Genomic DNA, 21,986 nt, shown 5'->3' with positions numbered 1-21,986 from the left:
CACTGGGGCGGAGGCAGCGACCATAGCGGGGCCAAAGCCGGGAGGTGAACATATCGCGGGCCAGGAGAACAGAGGGACCTAGCTCAGCCCCCCAACTCTACCGACTCTGCCCTAGACTCACGAAACTGCAACCCCGTGCTTCCTTGGACGTCTCCGTATCTCGCGAAGGGCTCTCTCCCGGGTGATCTCTCAGCCCCCTGACCTCATAGCATCTAGAAGCTCATCCAGACTGGGGTCTTATGGGTACAGGCCGTTGATCCTGTGACCCCTCACGGGCCAGGGCCTCTGTTTCCCCTGTAGGCCTCCCTCCCCTCTGACTTTTGATTCAAGGGACAGAGCCGTGACCTCCCACTAGGACCCTTGTCTGGGAGCACCTCACTGACACCTCCCTTTTGGGAACCGCCTCAGCGGGTCCCCTTTGAAGAGCACATCTTTTGACCTCTGCAACCCCCTCCTCCCCCCAAACGAGGTGGGCAGGCCTCGGCAGCCATGCCCGCCCTGGGCATCCCCTCATCCCATCGCTTCCTGGGTACTCAAGCCGGGGTCTAGCAGGGGGCCGACAGCCAAAGGGCTGGGGCAAGAGAGAGATCAGGGTCCACCTCCCTGCCAGGCAGGGAGCAAAGATGGAGCGGCGGGAGGAGCAGCTGGGGGCTGCAGGGGCTGGAGCAGCACCAGCCTTGGACTTCACTGTGGAGAACGTGGAGAAGGTATGAGGGCCTTGGGGTGGGCACTCCAGTGACAGAGCAGAAGTTCTGGGGACTGACACTAATGCCAGAGCTCAGGCCTGGGCTCAGTGCCCGCTGGGATGATGCCCCCAGAGCACCTGGTATTTACCATCTCCCTCGGGCAGCCGGCTTGGGCAGCAGAGTTGCAGTGCCTAATTGGCTATTTTTGGCTTTCTGTAGACACAGGTCCCCTTTCGGATAGATACTCTAGGATCTTAGATCATTCCCTTTAGGGTGCTGAGGGGCTTCGACTTATAATAAATTGGCTCCTGTCCAACTCCAGGAGAAAAGCAGGAGTTCTGGAGGAAACCAGGAACTCACAACACCTGCCACCCCCACCCCCACCTTAGAAGCCATAATGGTGAACCATCCTGGACCTGACTCACTTTTATCAGTCAACGGCTCACAAAGATAGCTGGAACTAAAACCATCTGAGTTATGTTTTCATTCATCTTCAGAAAGGGGTCTTTTCCTTATTGGATGGAACTCAAACCAGTCTCGGGCAGCTGGGAGTGTGTCTGGCTCTCTTGCTTTGTGCTGGTTCCAAGGGGCTAGGCTCCACTGGCAACTTTACAGGGCCCTTCCTTCCTTACCTGCCCACATGGCTTTCTTCCATGGCCACCTTCCATACCTCTCCATTGCCCAGGCCATTTTTTTTTTTTTTTTTTAATTCTATTCTCCCAGCAGCCTGGAATGCAAGGATGCGCTCAGACTACCAGGGATGAGGAGAGATAGGGATACCTTGCTGGGTTGCAAGGGACAGTCACAGAAACACATTGCTGTTCTTGAGGCTTGTTTGCCTAACAAACGTTGAGAACGCATCTCTTCTGTTTCTGTTTCCTGTCTCCTTTTGCACCCTGGAGTGGCCGAACATAGGACAGTAGCTATAACTGGCTTTGGGGGTGGGGGTGTACAGATTTGGTTAAACCTAGTTGGATGGAGTCCATTTAGGGAACCTGGTTCTTGGGGCCGGGCAGTGTTGGCATGGTGGCACATGGTTTCATGTGCTGCCAGGGAGATGAGCCATTGTTTTCTCTCTGCATGAAGTCTCACTGGAGTTGGGCCCTGGGGATTCTGCTGCTGACAGCTCCTGGGTAGGCACTTGCTTGTGCTGCTTCTGGCCAAGACCTCTGAATCATCTGATTGGAGGCTTACTTGTACTCGCTGAAGATGTTCCCTTTCCACCCTTCCAGTGTATCAGTTCCAGGGCTACCTGGCCTGAAGCGGTCCTTCTCTGATTTCACACTGGCTTTAGTGCCAGCCTCCGGAGTGACCTCCGGATGATCCTGGGGGAACAAATGGAGTTTGCTTGTTGGAATCAGTGGGAGGAGCTGTATCTAGAAGGGCCAGGCCCCTTCAGGCTGTTCTGTGCTTGTCTCCAGTTTACCTTTATCCCTGTGGAGCCATTCCTTCCTCCTAGGCCTTGCCCTTATACACCTCCCTATTCGAAGAGCCCAGCCCCCACTTTTTCTGCTTTCCTGCTGAAAGTCCCTCTCAGAACCCATAAGAAGAGAATATGATAGATCATGGGCAAGATTCAGGCTTTCCAAAGGTTAGCCAAGCCCTGAGATCTCCCTTCCTGCTCACTCCTTCTCCCCCCCAAGTCAGGGAGAGGCAGCATCTTTCAGGATGAAGTCACACCCTCTGTTCTGGGCTCTGGCAGGATCCAGAGTAGCCAGCACCTGCTCAGTCCTGTGCTGTCCTGCAGGCGCTGCACCAGCTCTACTACGACCCCAATATTGAGAACAAGAACCTGGCTCAGAAGTGGCTGATGCAGGCCCAGGTCTCTCCACAGGCCTGGCATTTCAGCTGGCAGCTACTACAGCCAGACAAGGTGCCTGAGATCCAGTACTTTGGGGCCAGTGCCCTGCACATCAAGATCTCTCGATACTGGAGTGACATCCCCACTGACCAGTATGAAAGCCTAAAGGCACAGCTCTTCACCCAGATCACCCGCTTTGCCAGTGGCTCCAAGATTGTGCTGACTCGGCTGTGTGTGGCGCTGGCCTCACTGGCTCTCAGCATGATGCCTGATGCTTGGCCATGTGCTGTGGCAGATATGGTTCGGCTCTTCCAGGCTGAGGACTCGCCGGTGGATAGCCAGGGCCGTTGTCTGGCCCTGCTAGAGTTGCTGACAGTACTGCCCGAGGAGTTTCAGACCAGCCGCTTGCCCCAGTACCGCAAAGGTCTGGTACGGGCCAGCCTGGCTGTGGAGTGTGGAGCTGTCTTCCCATTGCTGGAGCAACTGCTACAACAGCCCAGCTCGCCCAGCTGTGTGCGTCAGAAGGTGCTCAAGTGCTTCTCCAGCTGGGTGCAGCTGGAGGTACCCCTGCAGGACTGTGAGGCGCTCATTCAGGCGGCCTTCGCTGCTCTGCAGGACTCGGAGCTCTTTGACAGCAGCGTGGAGGCCATTGTCAATGCCATCTCCCAGCCTGATGCCCAAAGGTGAGTTACTACTCTCCAGCTTCCCAGAGACAGCCCCATCCATCCCATAAACATTAATAGGATGTCAGATGCTTCATCCTATGGATATAAAAGCAAGGGTGCAGGCAAGACACGGTCTCTGTCCTCATGGTCGAGAAACCGAGGCAGACATTAAACAACTCAGTTAGTTATCTGGTAGACCGTTAAACCATTTGCCTGTTCTCTTTCCCTCAGCCAGTCACTAAGTCCTTGGTGTCCTGCTCCCAGCCATACTGCAGATGTATTATTTTCAGTTTCTGCTACCACCACCCTAATCCCAGCTGTCACCATCTCTTTTCCCCAGATTTTAGCAGAGCTCTCTTGACAGTCCTCTGCTTCCCCCACCCCATGTACAACAGTCCAACAGTCAGAATGACTTTCTGAAAATGGGGCTTTAATCTTTACTTTCTGACCAGTGGCTCTCCTCTGTGTTGAAAGTTCAAAATCCTCAGTGTAACTCATAAAGATGCTTCCAACACAAGGCACACGCCTCAGCTTCATCTCACGTCACTCTCCTGACGTCCTGTGCTCCTGTACAGCCCTGCTCCGTCCCAGCCTCTGAACAGGTGCCTGACACATCACCTCTTCAACTTAAGTCTCATCTCACTTGCATGGAGAAGCTCCCAAGGATTCTTAAGACCAATTCTTGGTCTCTACTGTGTCAACCCAGAGCTCTTAAGTGAGATTCCTGGCTTTCCTCCCAAGCCTGTAATGTGACTCCTTTATACGTCCCGGTGCATCTCCTCATCAGCCACTCACCTGCAAGGCCAGGGGACTCATCATTTTGATCTCATTGTGCCCAGGAAGTAGAGTAGCCACCAGCTTTTCAGTGGATGAAAAATGGGATTTGCCTGATGATGGAGAGCTGGAGGTACAGGAGATTGGGTGAGCAGGATGGCTTCTAGCTTCAGGTACAAAACCCCAACATTCAAAGACCAGAAAGAAGGTGGAATTAGTGAAGTGTGCGTTTGCCAAGCAGCCATCAAGGATCTGTGCAGCCGGCCCCATGCTGAGCTCTGGAAGCACACAGGTGAAGGTTTGAACCCCTCATGTCAGCTGCTCACAATCTGGTGAGCACGTGACTGGGCAACTGCAACCCACCACTGCTCAGCACCAGTGGAGAGCAGAGACTCTAGGAACCCAGTGAAGGCACTTAACTCAGTCCGAGGTTCAGACTGACAAGGCTCGGAAGAGACAACCGAGCCACACTTGGAAGGCTGTGAGAGAGAGAGAGAGAGTGAGAGCTAGTCAGGTGCAGTTGATGGGTTAGGGGAGGACATCCCAGACAGAAGAAAGTGCCCAAGCAAGGTGAAAGATACGAATTAGTGGTGGCGTATAAATTATTAGGTAGGGCTTAAAGGCCAGCGTTGAAGGAGAACCAGGTTCAAACCATGTAGGACCTTGTCAGCTAAGCTTGAAAATTTTTCTTTTAGATAAGTGTTTGTTTTTTTAAGATATATTTATTTACTTTATGTATGTGAGTACACTGTTGCTGTCTTCAGACACCAGAAAAGTGCATCAGATCCCTTTACAGATGGTTGTGAGCCACCATGTGGCTGCTGGGAATTGAACTCAGGATCTCTGGAAGAGCAGCCAGTGCTCTTAACCACTGAGCCAGCATCTCTCCAACCTGATTTTTTTTCTCTTTTAATTTCCTTCCTAAAGCCAGTATAAAGTTCCAGAAGGATTTTATACAGAGAAAATGGTCTGTTGAGATTTTGGGGGGGTTTAAGTTGTCCTGGAAAGAACAAGACTGGAAACCTGACCCCAGTACTTGAGAGAAAGGTTTTGGGAATCCTAGGTAGAGAGGGAAACAGCTGAAAGCTGTGGAGGAGTGGCTATTGGCTCAGCCCTTGTCAATAGTCACGTCTGAGTTGAGTCTCGGTTTGTTTACTAACTGTGAGACTTTGGGTGAACCACTTCTAAGCAAAAATGGAGGCAATCATACAAAACACACAGGGTAATTGTAGTGCTTGGAATAGGATGATACGTACAGGCCGCCCTTGGTGTTCAGAAAAGAAGGCTTCAGTTCCTTGAGTAATGCCAGCTCTCTTATGGTCATTACTCAGGGCGGGAGGGAGATCAGCAGCTCCCATTAGTACACATGTGCTACACCACATGCTTTAAGCTAGGGACTGTATATTGATTTTGTCCTCTACCATTTGTGATAAGTTTAATGCTAACTGGTTTTTCTTTAGGAGAAAAACAGACAGTTACTATTAAGCTGACTAAAGCTGTTTGCTTTAAGCAATTAAGAACTCCTACAAACACACACACACACACACACACACACACACACATGTAATATGGTTAATTGCTGATTTGTAACACTTTAAAGGGCTGTGGATATCAAGGCTGAGTAGTAGTGCTTGCTGAACTTGTACAAGCCCTAGGTTCAAACCCATTACTAAAAAGGAAAAAGAGCAAAAAGGTGTTGGTTGAAAACATGTTTTGGTATTGAGTGTGGTTGACTGGTTCTTTATAATATCACTTGTGTTTGTTAATATTGGCTATTATCTTTGCAAGAACAGTTAGTAAGATACTGTTAGTAAGATGCTGGCTCCCTAACATAGGGTAGATAACAAGTCTCATGTTGGGGCTCTTGTGGCAGCATGAAGCTCAAGTGCTAGGTGGGCCTAGGTAGTGGCTAAGGAGAATTATCAGGGTAAGTACCAGGGTGATGTCAGGTATCCTTGGATACACCCAAAGTTTACCCACCCAGCCTGTCTCAACGGTTTTAGCAAGTAATTGATGCCCCTTCTCTTCTGAACGAATGAGCAAGCAAGGGGCCAGTACAGGAACCCATAGCCTTCTGGGCGCCCATTGGTTGCAGCCCCTTGGTTGCTTAGCAACTCTTCCCATTTTCTCAGCTCTGCTCCCAGAGCTCTAATTGTAGGTCTGAGCTGAGCTCAGTGTGAGCGGCAGCCAAGACATCTCAACTGCTCCAGCTGCAGGAGCTGACCATCTAGAGCCAGGTCTCTTAGACCTGCCTTAACTGTGAAAGTCATCCTCCCAGGCTTCCTTAGCAAGTCTACCCTTCAAGGCCTTAGTCTTATTTTGTTTGCTCAGAGCTCTCAAGCATGTGTGGCAGGAAATCTACACAGGCAGTTTCCCTATGGGTGGGCTACAACAAGCCAGGAGTTGGCACTGAGGTTCTGCTCTGTCCAATCTAGCTTGCTATATTTGGCTTAAGAAAGTGACATTCAGTAATTACCCTGGCTGATCTAGTCTCTATCTTTCCTGGTGTCCTGGTATTAGCCTTCCCTCCAGCAGAGCATACACTCAAGTATCTTTCTTTCTGTTCCCCTGTACTTGCTCCTGCTTCCTGGCTCTCTCTTTTGACTTTTACCCTTGGAGTAGACTTTTTGTTTGTTGTTTGTTTTTCAAGACACGGTTTCTCTGTGTAGCCCTGGCTGTCCTGGAAGTCAACTCCACAGACTAGGCTGGCCTGGAATTCATATCTTCTTGCCTCTGTCTCCCAAGTGTTGGGATTAAAGGTGTACACCACTGTGCTCATCTTTTGAAATACATTTTTAATGCCAGGATAACTTCTCATGGGGAACTGGGGGGAAGGGAAAGTGAACTGGATGGGGTGTTGTGGCTCCCATCATAATAAGGACTGGAGATACAAACAGATCTGCACAGATCCTCTGAAGGAAATTGTATTTGGCCTTGAAAGGGAAACAGATCTATAGTGGTTCAAGAGTTTCTCAATCTGATCTGTGTCTAAGTTGCTGTTTGACCTCGGGCAATCCTCTGAGCCCTTCAAGGTTATGTCGTTCTTGATCTATTCTATTTGAGACTCAAAACATCCTGAGAACCATGCTGGATACCTTGGAAGATAGTGGGGATGCTGTGGAGTTAGCCTCCATCTCAACTGCTAGGGAGCTTATGGGTCATACATAGCCTTGGCCCTGCCCCCTGACTCTTTGTGCTTGAGCCTGCCCTGAAGGTACCCATTGTCTAGTGGTGCAGCCTGTGTCAGGATCCTGGGACTGAAGCCATCCCAGCTGTCTCCAGGCGACACCCCCTAGGGCTGTCTCTGAACTGGGGGTAGGTATCCTGGTATAGATAGCTTTTGCCAGCAGAATCTAGAATGGGTTGTGGAGAAGGAAATCAGCCTTCCTCTTTATGTCCTTTCATCTTTTCACTATGTCTAGATGGTGTTACCTAGCAACTTGCTTAGGGAAAATCCAGGTAACATGGACCCTCAGCCTACTTTTCTGCCCAGGTACATAAATTGCTACAGTGACACTGCTAGACATCAGAGAAGTCCCAAACATCTGATCATCTCTTAGAGCATAGCTTCCTCTGCTTGGTTCTGTCCCCACAGAGTGGTTAGAGTTACCCTGTTCTCCGTCCCCTTTGTGTCCTGGCTTTCTCTGCCTGTCCTTGTGCTTCAGGATTGACCTGGATATTACATTTTTTGTCACTCCATACTTTCCTCCTGGTCAGCTCTTACTGACTCCTGTATCTTCAGCTACCGACTGACAGTTCCCCAATCCGAGTCTTGTATCACTCTGACTAGGCATCAGGGTCTTATGTCCTAATCTTCTGGAACACTCCTATTTGAACCCTTTGCCTAATGCTGAGCTTCATCTCTTGTCAAAGTGCTCCTGTTCCTGTCTGCCTTCTCCACGTCTCAGTGAACCCAGAGACTTGTCCTCTGTACTCAGCCAGTCATTTATGTTCTGTCTGTCTTACCCATTGGCTCTAAATTCTTCTAGTTCACTTCCATCTTGCTGCCACCAGATGCTCAAGTTAGGACTTGGTGGCAGCCAGTGGGAGCTGGTGCCCTGATGAGCTGTCACTACCTTCCAAAGTCCTCTTTAACAGTGGTCCTGACATGGATACCCTTGTCCAGTGTCCCCTGACGTTATGTTCCTTTCTTGGGGCTGCAGTAACAAAGTACCACAAACAGGTGTCTCTGAATGACAGAAGTTGCCATACAGTTATGGAAGCTAGAAGTCTGAAGCGGAGGTGCTAGTCGGACTGTGCTCCCTCTGCAACCTTAGAAGACTTCTTCCCAGCCTCTTCTTGGCTTTGGTTTGCTGGCAGCTTTTGCATTACTTGGCTTGCAGCTGCACAGCTTGAGTGTTTACCTTTCTCTACACTTGGCATGGTCCCATGATGTCTCTGCCATCACGGCTGTCTTGTAAGGACATGAGTCATATTGGATTAGGAGCACACTTCTAGTATACTTTTATCTGCAGTGATACTTTTTCCAAGTGTCGCTGCCATGTTTTCAGGTACAGGGGGATAAGATGCCAACATCTGTTTGCACACGTGCACAACAGCCTTTGTGTTGTTCCTAAGGAGCTGTCTACTTTATTTTTTGAGACTGGATCTTTTATTGGCTGGAGCTTACAAAGTAGGCTAGTCTGGCAGGTCAGTAAGCCCTTGGAATCCTCCTGTTTGTCTCTCCAGTACTGGCATCACATATGTGCCAGCTTTTTTGACATGGGTTCTGGAGATTAAACTCCTATATTCATGATTGTACGACATGAGCTATCTCCCCAACCCTTCAACATGTCTTCTTAGGATATTTTTCAACTTATAACAATCTAGCCTCTGGGTCTCCAAAATTCATGTCACTGTCATATACAGGAAATAATTTACTTGGTCCTGATTCCCTCCAAACATTAACCCATGCCAGCATCAACTTCCAGCTCTACCAGAGATGCTTCAAACTATAACTTGGACTTTCTTATGCTTCCTGCCCAGAGCTCTCCTGAAGATCTCTGACCTAATGTTCTCAGCATGAGCAGCATCAAAGCAGCCTTGGCCTCTTTTTTGATAGGAAGGCTTTGGTGGAAGGTGGGGAGATTGCCTTCTCTCAGAGCTGGCGGGGCTGGGCAGACATCTCTGATGGATCACCTTACCTCATGCCTCTAGGTACGTGAACACACTCCTGAAACTGATTCCGCTGGTGCTGGGACTGCAGGAACAACTGCGGCAGGCAGTGCAGAATGGGGACATGGAGACCTCCCATGGCATCTGCCGCATTGCTGTGGCCCTAGGCGAGAACCACTCTCGGTAGGGAGTAGGGAAGCTGCTGGTGGGATGGCAGAGCCTATCAAAGAAAAGTTCAAGTTATGGACCCTCATTGAAGAGGTACAGTGAACTAACTCTCTGCCTCTGCTCCTCACCTCCACCCCACAGGGCCTTGCTAGACCAAGTAGAACACTGGCAGAGCTTCCTGGCACTTGTCAACATGATCATGTTCTGCACAGGCATCCCTGGCCACTATCCCGTCAACGAGACCACCAGCTCCCTCACTCTCACCTTCTGGTACACGCTGCAGGTATGTCTGTGACCATCAGTCGGGCTGGGCCTTCATGAAGGAAGGTGGCTCACGGGCTTCTGTGGCTGCTGATGAGGCGGCTAACGGTCTTCCCTGGCTCTTTCAGGATGACATTTTGTCCTTTGAGGCGGAGAAGCAGGCTGTGTACCAGCAGGTGTACCGGCCAGTCTACTTCCAGCTGGTGGATGTGCTTCTGCACAAGGCCCAGTTCCCTTCTGATGAGGAATATGGATTCTGGTCCTCAGATGAAAAGGAGCAGTTCCGAATCTACAGGTGATGGCAGCAGGCCAACCCCAATGAAGTAAGGGAAGAAGCCTGGCTTCCTGACTTCTAGGGTTCCTTTCTCTAACCTCTAGGCAATTTTGCAGGGTCATGAGGGTCCTTGCATAGGCTCCTAGCTTACAGTAAAGATCCAGGTGGCATAAAAGGCCTTCTTCTGCTTTTCAGGGTGGACATCTCAGACACACTCATGTATGTCTATGAGATGCTGGGGGCTGAGCTGCTTAGCAACCTCTATGACAAGCTGGGCCGTTTGCTCACCAGCTCAGAGGAGCCCTACTCCTGGCAGGTACCACCCAAACCTGATCCCCTCTGCCCTCCCTAACTTGCTGCACCCTTGTCTTAAGTCAAGCCAGTGGCATTCTCTTTCCCCAGCACACAGAAGCCCTGCTCTATGGCTTCCAGTCCATTGCAGAGACCATCGATGTCAACTACTCTGACGTGGTACCTGGGCTTATTGGCCTCATCCCACGGATCAGCATCAGCAATGTGCAACTGGCAGATACTGTCATGTTCACCATCGGTGAGGCCTGGCATACTTCCATGACAACATCTCAGAGCTACAGCACCTATCTCTAAGCATGGCAGACCTGCTGGGTCCTGTTCAAACTGAGAAAGATATATCTCCCTCCCAACACAGTCAGCATTGCAGCCAACTAACTGTCTAGCAAGTGCTGGGATCTTTTCTGCAGTGCACTGAGCTTCATCTCAGTGTTGCTAATATGCTGTCCTTCAGTGGAGCAGCAGTGCTGGGCCTCTGTTGAGTAATCTCTTTCTGCTTTTCAGAAGCTCATCAATACCTTCATGCCCACACTGTCCTCCAAGCACTCTGGGTGTACTGGAGCTGTAATTTAGTCATTCCTCAAGTCTTACCTACCTCAGCAAGCCTTTTCTTTCCTCTTTCCCCTAGGAGCTCTGTCTGAATGGCTGGCTGACCACCCCGTCATGATCAACAGCGTTCTGCCCCTTGTGCTGCATGCTCTAGGCAATCCTGAGCTGTCTGTCTCGTCTGTGTCGACCCTCAAAAAAATCTGCCGAGAGTGCAAGTATGACCTGCCTCCCTATGCTGCCAACATTGTAGCTGTCTCCCAGGTATACAGGGGGTCCCTGGGCAGGGCGGGGCCTCATAGTGCCTCTTTCCACACTGATATGTTATTCTCCACCCCCAGGATGTGCTGATGAAGCAGATACACAAGGTAAGAGTCTCTAGGGTCTCCTTGGGTTTGGGGTGGGGAATCGCTCACCCCCAGATGCTGCCTTCTGCCTTCTCCTCCCCACTTACGCTTGTCCTTACAATCCTTCCTAAGAAGATCATTCTCCTTTCTACTCACAAGATGTAGTCAAGATGGACTGTCCTTGTTTTCTGTCCCCACAGACAAGCCAGTGCATGTGGCTGATGCAGGCACTGGGCTTCCTGCTGTCGGCCCTGCAGGTGGAGGAGATCCTGAAGAACCTGCACTCGCTTATCTCTCCCTACATCCAACAACTGGAGAAGCTGGCAGAAGAGATAGTGAGTGAGCTCTGGGGACCTGTGGCAATGCTGGGACCCAGGGGCTTCTCTGTCGGCATAGGAGTGGGGATGTTGGAATTGTTACTCAGGTTGAGTGTTGAGTGACTGGCCCCTAGGCTGGGCCTGGAAGATCTGGAGCTTGATTCGATTCTCCCCATAGCCTAATCCCTCCAACAAGCTGGCCATTGTCCACATCTTGGGGCTTCTTTCCAACCTCTTTACCACACTGGACGTTAGTCATCATGAGGATGATCACGAAGGCCCTGAGCTCCGGAAGCTGCCAGTGCCACAGGGACCCAACCCGGTAGGTGGCATTGTCTTTGCTCCTTTCCTTGTAGCAATGTCTTGAATGTTAGCATTGCTTCTGACCCCACATTGCTTCGTCCTTTGACCTTCTCCCTTCTATGTGGTCATGTCATTGCTTCACTTATCCTGTGGACAATGTTTTCTCTGTCCTCGGCCCAGTGGGGGTGATGTCATTGAGGTTTATTTGCCCCCACCCCCAGGGGGCACTGACATGATCCTTTGGTGCCACTGATATTATGAGCTCATATTCAACCCCTCTCTTTAGTGTCTCCTTCCTCATTCACTGTCCCTGCAGGCACTCCGGATGCTCCTGGGTCCACATGTAGTAGTTCTTGCCTTAAAGTTGCCCCCATTGAGATGAAGTGTATGGAGATCCTTGCAGAGCGAAGTGAAAAGCACTGTGATAACTTGGCAGATTTGGGCTGACCTCTTTGCTTTTTTGTTTTTCTTTTGAGACAGGGTCTTGATAAACAGCCCTGGCTGTCCTGGAACTTGCTAAATAAGGAAGGACGGCCTTGAGCTCTGATATTCTCCTGCCTTTGCCTCCTCAGTGCTAGGATCAAAGGCGTTGTCATTTGATAGTCTTGTTTTTGTGGTGTTAGAGATTGGCCCTAGGGTCCTGGACATGCTAGACTCTGCGACCAATCCACCTCCCTAGCCCTTGAGGTGACCTCTCAAACTGTGGCCACTGAGGTCTGCAGCTGCTCACTGCAGGATTGTTGGAGCAGAAGAAACTTGAGTGAGATAGGTTGACAGACAGCAAAGTTCTCTACAAATACCAGGGACTGCATTAGCCATTGACCTCACATGCCCCAGGCTGCCTCCTGTAAAAAAGAAGCCAGGGAGACCCTGGCCTCAGCTCAGCTCCACATCTTAGCCTCAGTTACCACTTGGGCTCTAGGCCAAGTCTGGGCCACCATGGTCCCACAGAACCCCCTTTTCTTCTATGGCAGTAATTGTCCTGCCCTCCCTATCTCCCAGGACCTCAGCCTGCTCTCTGCTCTGCCATAAGCTGCCCGTATCTACACGTCCCGTGGGGCTCCTACCCCATGCATATTTGGTGAGACAGCACCTCCTCCTCAGGGGCTAGCCCATTGCTTTGTTTTTCTGAGCAGAAATGGATAGAGTAATTTCCTTTTTGTTTTGTTTGCAAAGCTGTCACAATTTTATCAAGAGCTAAGGATGTCTCTGCTGTATAGTTCTGAGTCTTCCTCTGAAATGACCTACAGTCCGATACTCTTTTCTGTCATTGTTGGGGGGGTTCAGCACACCATTTCTTGCCCCAGGGGTCCTATGTCCCAAATCTTCAGTGTGCAGTCAAGGGTGATGGGTTGAGCTCTTGTGTCCTGCCTCCTGCCAGGCCCCCGGGTGGCAGGTGTGTGGCAGCGGCGTCTCACTCCTCCCTGTGTCCTTAGGTGGTGGTTGTGCTGCAGCAGGTCTTTCAGCTCATCCAGAAGGTGCTGAGCAAGTGGCTGAATGATGCCCAGGTGGTGGAGGTGAGCCCCGATCCTCTCTGCTCCCCGGCCGATTTTGCCCAAAGGGATTGCTTTCTTGCTGCTCCCTGCACTGGAGAGAACAAAAAGGGAAAGCCTCAACACTGACAGGAACTAGTGTCTTCTGGGAAGGCACACTCCCTTCCCTGAGCATTAGTGCTCCAGTATCACAGAAGTGCTTGGTCAAAGGATAGTGACCATAGGCCAAGTCACAGATGTCTTTTGTAGTGTTAGAGACCTGGCTTTGGTCCCTGAGTTGAGATTCTGATTCTCTTACAGTCCTCTGAGAAGAAATGGTAGCAAAGTCAGTAGCAGGTTTGCAGGGCTTGGCCAGACTTCTGGGTAAGGTTTCTTTCTTAGGCCTCCCTCCCATGACCCGCTGACAAGGGTCTCCTTGCTTTCTTGCTTAGGCAGTGTGTGCCATCTTTGAGAAGTCTGTTAAGACACTGCTGGATGACTTTGCTCCCATGGTGCCACAACTCTGTGAGATGCTGGGTCGGATGTACAGCACTGTTCCCCAGGCCTCTGCTCTTGACCTCACTCGACAGGTAAGCCATGTGCTTTGGGCAGTAAGTGCTCTGGATGTCATCTTGTTAGAGACCTGTCCTGGGTGGGAGTGTGTCAGATGGCTGCCATGGCTGGGGTCCCCACCTGTGTTCCAGGGATGTTGATCTGTCCTGGTGAGGCGGACCTCAGCTGACCAGCATCCCCTGCTTTGTTATAGCTGGTCCACATCTTTGCCCATGAGCCTGCCCACTTTCCCCCAATAGAGGCCCTCTTCCTGCTGGTGAATTCTGTCACACTGGCTCTCTTCCAGCAAGGTAAGTGCCCAGCAGGGTCTCTGCTTCTCCCACTGGGGAGCCAAAGCTACTCCACTCTGTTCTCGCTACCCTGGCCACATGTGGGACTTGATGGGAAACTTGGGGGATGAAGCACAGCACAGTTGTTACCCATAAGTAGTTGCCACTTTAGGTTGAAGTGGGGTAAATGGTGAGTGGTGTCTTACAGTCTTCCTGCGTTCCAGGCCAGCCTGGATACGGGGAACCTGGGCTCAGCTGAGCGACTTGGGGCACTAGTCTGGCTCACTGCCTTTGGGATAGAATAAGAAGTTGGAGGAGCATGGGCTTTGAAACCAGGTAGATTTAGAATCTAAGGCATAACCACCAAACTAGTTGTGTGACCTTGAGCAAGTCACATCCCTTCGCCTGAGCCTTGTTTCCACACCAGTTCAGGGACTCCGGCTCTGTGGGTCCTGGCTTGGGCTTTTGCATATGAAGTACTCAAGTCCTCTTTTCATGTTAAAGTTTAGTCCTTTCTGAGCCCAAAGTGCCTTCAGGGGTGGTCCCAGTCTCTCTGTCTATGGCCTTGTACCTGAGAGAGTTGGAAACTGGCCTTCAGGCTTCCCGTCTAACCTGGGTTCTAACCTAGCTCAGAAGCAATGCTACTCTGTCAGCCCCATGAGCCTAGCCTGGATTTGAGCTTTGAGGCCAAGCAGTCCTCAAAGTCCGCTGGAGCCCAGAGTGTATGCATCTCATATGGTTAGTGTCTGGTCCCTTGTGGGCCATGGAGTAGACCCAAAGTGCGACTGTCCTCCACTCCACCTCTCCTACTCCTTGTGCCCCCTTTCTGGATGAATCCCAGTGATCTTGGGTCTTGTTCATCGCTCAGAGCGTCCACTCCTCCTTCCCCTCTCAAGCCCTTTCTCAGTTTCGGCTCTGCCTCACTTACCTCCATAAACTCCTCCACGCACAAGCGTTCCTCTCTCCAACCCATCCAGCATCCAGCAGTCATGATGCACTTCATAAAACACTAAACGATCCCATTTCCTCTCTGGCTAAAACCCTCTCAGCCCATCGCCCTCAGGTTATTGTCACATTCCCACAGGACCACCTAGAGTGTCCTAAAGTTCTCTCCTGATGAGAGAATCCAGCCACTCTGACTCTCCTTACCATGCCCTGTTTGAACTCTGCATTGCTTCTGCAAGTGGAATGTCTGTGCCCCTGACTGGGTGAACCCTCACTGGTTCATGCCCGAGACAGAAGGCGGGCATTGCTCCTCAGACAAGTGACTCAGATAGAACTGGGCACTTGTAGCTATGTGCAAAACCTCCACCATAGTTACACTGCTGATAAAGCACAGGCCACGGAATCAATAACCTCCATGTCTGTCTCTCTTCATGGACTGAACCCTCTAGGGTCAGGATTGCATCTCTTCTGCTACAGTTCTCCACTATATTCCCTGTGTCCAGGAAGAGGCCAGTCTCAGACACTGTTGAATCAAGGAAGGGCTCCCTGCCCCCCAGAACCTTTCTTCCACACTTAATCTGGCGAAAGCAGGAAGGGAACTGCACACTGACCGCACTGTTCTAACAGTGGGAACACTGTTCTAATATGGCAATCAGACCTTTCCAGGACCTGAGTAGCACAGATTTCAGAGATAGAGGATCAGCCTCAGGCTAGGGCTCCTAGTAGCCTGGGGAAGGAGGCAAAGGAGAGGTTATGTGTCACAGGCGGGAAGACAGAACACCTGTGGCTTACACAAGATCACACGGCTACTGAGTGTCTCAGGCAGGTGCCTTTCTACTACATCCTGCTGAGAGTGGAGGAGCAGGAGCAGCAGGCGCATGCCTTGCTCTTACCCAGGACTGGTCAAAGCTGAGGCAAGGATGGCCAACATTGTTATTTGTCAGAGTTGTTGGTTGTCTTGTTGGATAGCAGAGGCCCAGTACCTGTTTTGCTATTCTAGGTTCAATCTTCCTCAAGCCTTTGCCTTCCCGCTGGGTCATTCATGGGGGACACAATGACTGTTCTCCCCTTTTGGTATGTCCAGATACTGGGAGCTGTCCTCAGCCCTGAGTTTGGCTGTCTCCCAGGTCTGTGCCATGTGGTGGGACTTGGCTGGGATGGGACTCTATCATGGCCTGATGATGCAGTTCATTCCCCTGGCCCTGTGGACTGGGCAGCCTTGTAGCACCCAGGGTCCTGCCCTGCCCAAATAAGAGTACTTTAGATTAAGCAAACAAAATTCTTATCTTAGCCAGACTAAGCCCTAAAGCCATCAAACTGAAAGGGACACTTACTCAAGATCTCATGCCCTGGACTTTCCAGGGCCTTCAGCCAAGCTTCAAAATGAAGTGCCATGGGCCAACCTACAGCCAGCTGTGCCCTCCACCAGATGGTTGTGATAGAGAAGTATATGCCAAATAACAGTGTAGGGCTACCCCAGCCAATCAGAGCCACATAAGAGTGTGCAGACTGTTCCCTAAGCTCTATGGAATCTAGAATTGTTTGAGCCCCAAGAGATCACTGCGGGGACTGGCTTGAGGTGGAACGGGGAGTAAGTGGAAGGCCCTGGGGGAGCTGGGGCAGGCCCGTCCTTCACTTTGCCGTCTCTTTCTGTTGGGCTTCTCCCAGTTCATGGTTTTTGTATGTTCTGTTTCTTTATCTTGCTTCCTGCTGCTCATGTGCCCCATGCTGTCTCCGCAGGCCCTCAGTCCCACATAACTATATGAGGTTGAGTTGCTGTTTGTATAATTTTTTCTTAAGTTCCATCTTTATTATATTTTAGGGCCCAGGGATCATCCTGATATTGTTGATTCATTTATGCAACTCCTGGCACAGGTGTGTTTTAGTTTTATTCATTCACGTTCTGTTCTCTCTCTCTCTCTTTCTCTTATGTTGAAATTCAATTTAAGCCTATTTTTAGCTTTCTGTTGACAAATTTTTTTTTTCTGTTCAGTTGAATAGAGTTTCTTCATCTGTTTCCGTGGAAGTTGACAACCCAACATTCCCCTTTAGTGCCCCTTTGCCTCAACTAGCTCAGTCACCTACAAAGACCAGAGGGAGGCTGATCCTGAAGGGAGGGAAGGAGAGGGGAGGGGGTGGCGACTGTACCCAATAGTTCCTGTGTGGCCAGCTTACCCAGAACTGTCAAGAGTAGGGTTCAAGTTGAAGGGCCTGGGCTTCATTGTCCTCCGTGCTCCCGCCGGGGACTGCCTGCCTGAGTGCTCCCAGCTTGCTTCTAAGAGGTAGGCTGGGAGCACCTCTAAAGAGCAGAGTTCAAGGTGAATGTGCACTGTGCAGTCCAGAGTGCATCTGGTGGAGAGATTGTGCTGCTGGAGGTGGGGTCTAGGCGCCACTGTGAGACCTTGATAGGATGTGTTTGTGTCTGGAATGTGCTCTCAAGTGTGTTGACCTTATTTTGTATGTTTGGAGTTTGGTTTTGGAAGGAAACAGAAGTCATCTGGTGTAAGCAGGATGTGCATTGTGCTGGACGCTGAGATTGGTGTGAATTTGATGTGACGTGTGATGAGGGTGTCCTCTACATTGTATGTATGCTGATATGTGATATGTTAGACAATTGATGGCCTTTGAATATGGATATGTGTTGGCAGTCTGTGTGTTTGAGCTGGAGAGGTGAGTTTTCAATGAGAAGAAGAATGTGTTGTGAGTTGTTGGCATGCCAACATTGAGTGAACATGGCTTGGCAGATGTGCATCAGGCTATGGCTGTGTGGAGGTTAATGTAATGGGTTCTGTGTGAGAGAGTCCCTGTGGACAAGGAGGGGTCTGTGAGTTGGAGTTAGTGGGTATCTTTCTGCTTACTTCCACAGGCCTCCACTGAATGTGTAGTAATGCTGTGACTGATAGAGTGTGAGCACGTGCAGTGGGTATGGCTCTTGCTCTGCTGGAGCCTTCAGTGTGTGGAGATGTGGGGAAAGGAGTGAAGAATGATGGTGTTCTGGCCCTGGATGAGTTTGTGTGTGGGGTGTCTCGGTGTATTCGTGGGTATGTTGGGATGGTGTACTTGTGGGAGAGGACTGTTTGTATGTGGATGGTTTGGGATGTATGAGGGTTGGGTGTGTAATGGTAATGAAAGTATGCTGTAAATTCAGAAGAGCGCATGTGAAGGTATAACGGGTGTGTAAGTAGAGTTTCAAGTTGGGGTATATGTAGGGGTATTTGCACTTATATAAACATGGGGGTATTCAAGTGGGTTCATGAGGGGTTGGAAGGGTCTATGTGATGTGTGCTGGGGGGGCAGTGTTTAAGGACTGCTGGAGTTGTGCCGAACGTCTCCTGTGACTCAAGGATGTGCCAACCATGTCTGGTAGCACTTGGGGCAGGCCATCTGCCCCCATCCATCTGCTACCCTGATGGCAGCACTGGCTCCTAGGATGGGGGATGTCTGAGAAGGCCCTGGACAGAGAGCATCCTAGAGGAAAGAAGGGATGAGGGAACCAGATCTCCTCGTCTACATTTTCTCTTCCTGAAGAGGAGCTGGGAGAAGAGGACGGGTGTGGGAGTGGGGATGCTGGGCTGGGTCTTCATGTCTGCTAACTCTTCTTCCTGCTACCCTTCCACACACCCAAGAGGCTCCACTTCTGTGATTCAAGACATAGACAATACTGGCTACCTGAAACCTTTGGGAGGGGAGAGGGGAAGCTGATTGCTTAGGGAGTGATTGGGACCTAAACACTCATACCTATGCATTCAGATATAACCTACCTGTACATTCAGCATCCCTGTGCAGCTCCTCACTTGACTGAATTCTGGGGTCATGTGGGTTCCCCAGAGATCTGGGTGGCATATCCTGTACCTGTGATGCCTAAAGTTAGGAGCTTGGGTGGCAGGTGAGTGGGGGGATGATCCTTGGAGCTGGCTGGGGCTGGGCTTACCAGCTCCACCTCCTGCAGGCTTTGAAACGGAAGCCAGATTTGTTCCAGTGTGAACGATTGGATGTCAAAGCTGTGTTCCAGTGTGGTAAGTGGGGCCAAGTGGAAAGGAAGGCCTGGGGTTCCCCTGTGTCACTAGGCTCTGCCTGACTTACCTTCACCTCTCCCACAGCTGTGCTGGCCCTCAAGTTCCCTGAGGCACCTACTGTCAAGGCCTCCTGTGGCTTCTTTGTGAGTCCCATGCTGACCCTTGACTCCCCCCAGTACAGAGGGTAGGGGTGTGGTGTGTAGATCTTGTCCTCAGGGAGAGGGGAAGGAGCCGGGTCTGACAGGCTTCTCACCTGCAGACTGAGCTGCTGCCTCGGTGTGGGGAAATAGAACCTGTGGGGAACGTGGTACAGGAAGATGGCCGTATGCTGCTCATAGCAGTGCTGGAGGTGAGCTGGAGTAAGTGGTTGGGTGTGAGACCTCCACTGAGGCAGCTGGTACTGTGTGTGGGTGGGGGTGCTGAATCTTTGGTTTTCTAAGCTCTCTGATTGTTTCTCCCATGATTAAATGTCTGAACGTTGTGAAGATCTGCTGGCTCTTAGAAGATGGTGCTCACGTACACAGCTTGGCTGTGGATGTGTCCCAGAGAGCCTGTGATATGGCTAAGCCTCCTTGCTATAGAGGAGACAGGCTCTGGTGCACTGAGAACCCCCCTCTCCCTCAGGCCATCGGGGGCCAGGCCTCCCGTAGCCTCATGGACTGTTTTGCCGATATCCTGTTCGCTCTGAACAAACACTGCTTCAGCCTCCTGAGCATGTGGATCAAGGAGGCTCTGCAGCCACCTGGTTTCCCATCCGCCCGTCTCAGCCCTGAGCAGAAGGACACCTTCAGCCAGCAGATACTTCGGTGAGCAGAGCTGGCACCGGCCTGAGCTGGGATAGGGTTTGATGGTGTTGGTAGATAAGGCTAATATGCTCTCCCTTCCCTTCTCCAGTGAGCGAGTGAACAAGAGACGGGTGAAGGAGATGGTGAAGGAATTTACACTGCTGTGCCGGGGGCTACATGGCACAGACTACACAGCTGACTACTGAGGGACACGTGTGTCCTGCCTCACCCCTTCTTACCCCTTCCTGTTCCCAAAGAGTAAACCTGGACTCTTACTGCTGCCTCTGCCTTCTTTCTCCGTCCTCCATTGCCTACGTGGACCCAGGTCTGACGGAAGAATGGAAGGATGCCGGAAGCCAGGCCTTGGCTTAGAATGGTGGGGACATAGGGTGTACTAGCAAATGCCTTTAATCCCAGCCCTCGGGAGGCAAAAGCCAGCGAACTTGTGTAAATTCAAGGCCAGCCTGGTCTACACTGTGAGTTCTACGATGTCCAGAGCTGAATAATGAGAACTTGTCTCAAAAAAACCAAAACCAAACAAACAAACCAAGCAAGAATGGTAGGGACACCTAGGTCATAGTGTGTGCCACCATTCAAGATGCCTAACCTGGAACCAATATTTCCTGTTCTTGCTCCCAGGGTGAGAGGCTACAGAACAGCAGCATCAGCAACCCATATACACTCCTGTTAGATTCATGCATACATTTAATCAGCAACTCTGAAGACTCGGTCCCTGGTTCTAAGCCAAACAAAGGCCGGCCTCATTCATAGCTACTGTGCTCAGCAGAGAACGGGTGAGGGAAGGCTGTGTGGAGGAAGTTGCATTTCTGATGAGAATATGTGCCTTTGGGGTCCACTTGAGGATTGGGTAGAAGTAGACTGGAGATTAGATTTCCAGGATGGATGTGTGGTATGGTATTTAATTTTTATTTATGTTCATTTATGTTGAGTGTATTTCAAGGAGACAGAGAGCTGGGCTGTAACCAGTGCATCACCTGCACCCATAAGGTGTTTTAGAGCACCTGAACCTGCACATGGTCAAGGGGTCTGTAGAAATTAAGGTGGGGTGAGAGCAGCTGGAAGGCCTTTCAGCTCTTAAAGGAAAAATAAGGATTACCTAATACTGCCTGTGTATCCCTAGCTCTCCCTCTTAGGACCTTTAATGCAGATAGTCTCAGCCCGTCAGGACCACGGATAGCGCCCGGTGGCTGGACTCCTTTATTTTCTCTCAGCCATAGTTGACTGCTCTGCCCTTCTGGTTACCCTTGAGTAAAATCAGAAGAGCTGAGCTGAGCTCTCCCAACTCCCATCCATAACATCTGAATCCACGGTAACTGCTTCCCATTCTCTGTTTGTTCCCCAGCTTTTGGATTAATTCTGTCTTTCATTCTTTTCCATCCATTGTCTTCCTGAGCCAACTAGTAGCGCCAGTGTCTCCCACTTCATCATTTACCCCTCATTACCCACTCCTCAGTCCCAATTAAACAGTTATATATATGTGTGTATGGCTGAGTTTATATCTGTGCACCACGTGAGTGTAGTTACCTGTCGATATTAGGAGGAAGGATCCACTAAACTGGAGTTACATATGGTTATGAGCCACCATGTGGTTGCTGGTAGCTGAACCTGTCCACTGCAAGAACAGCAAGTGTTCTTAGCCACTGAACCATGTCTCCAGCCCCATCAGTCCCATTCCTTACAGTCCTGGTTTCTCAACTCTCCTGGAGGATGCAGAGATGCTCCACATGGTTTCAGTTCTTTTTCCCTACTACATCATGTTAAGAGACGTTTTCCTCTCCCATGCCCCCTCATGACAAAAAGTAGCATGGGAAGATGTGGGGTGGGGCTGGGGATGTAGCTCAGTCATAGAGCCCTTGACTACCATACATGAGGGCCCAGGTTCAGTCCCTAGGGGGTGGGGAGAGAGAATAAATGTGGGCGCTAAAGCCCAGTTTCTGAAACCAGCAGACATAGTTTTGTTTCCTTATCTATTAAGAATTATCTAGGATAATTCTTGCTCCTTATAATGTGCCTGGTGAACTTAGAAAAGGCTCAGCGTTTGGTTGACAAACTGAGGGCAACAGAGACTATTCTGTAAAGTTAGTTGTGAGACAATCCTCTAGCAGACAAGGTAAAGGGGATAGAGACATTCTGTGATGCCTGGCAGTAAGTACCTACCCCAAAATATTCAAACCCAAGCAGTGGGCCTGAGTTTGGAATTATACAGTATTGAGAGATCCAGCTTCGGTTACACAGCAAGACCCTGACTCAAATTATGGGGGCTGTGAGATGGCTTGGTGGATTAGGGAGGTTGTAGCCAAGCCTGAAGACCTGAGTTAGCTGTTCAAGGATCTCTGCTC

The 21,986-nt window shown here is 50.5% G+C and overlaps 1 protein-coding gene across 2 annotated transcripts; it reads left to right on the top strand.

Moving 5' to 3' along the window:
- Window positions 1-8: 8 nt before the first annotated feature.
- Window positions 9-21,123, top strand: IPO13 (importin 13; the record flags this gene model as incomplete). 2 transcript variants are annotated; one of them, XM_080921684.1, is made up of 20 exons in its annotated part: window positions 9-707; window positions 2,434-3,170; window positions 9,084-9,224; window positions 9,351-9,492; window positions 9,599-9,765; window positions 9,940-10,060; window positions 10,147-10,294; window positions 10,682-10,863; window positions 10,941-10,967; window positions 11,147-11,281; window positions 11,442-11,585; window positions 13,003-13,083; window positions 13,491-13,628; window positions 13,805-13,901; window positions 16,648-16,700; window positions 18,775-18,841; window positions 18,926-18,984; window positions 19,101-19,190; window positions 19,466-19,647; window positions 19,736-21,123. In XM_080921684.1, the coding sequence occupies exons 1-20, from the start codon at window positions 624-626 to the stop codon at window positions 19,830-19,832; spliced, it is 2,892 nt and encodes a 963-aa protein (XP_080777810.1). In that variant the 5' UTR covers window positions 9-623. The 2 variants fall into 2 exon arrangements, with proteins under 2 accessions (XP_080777810.1, XP_080777811.1); XM_080921685.1 differs by lacking the exon at window positions 19,736-21,123 and having other exon boundaries at window positions 19,546-19,614.
- Window positions 21,124-21,986: the final 863 nt, after the last annotated feature.

Source organism: Micromys minutus (genome assembly GCF_963924665.1).
Source record: "Micromys minutus genome assembly, chromosome: 9".
In the NCBI taxonomy this organism is placed as follows: domain Eukaryota; kingdom Metazoa; phylum Chordata; class Mammalia; order Rodentia; family Muridae; genus Micromys; species Micromys minutus.
This window is presented reverse-complemented; position numbering and strand designations above follow the sequence as displayed.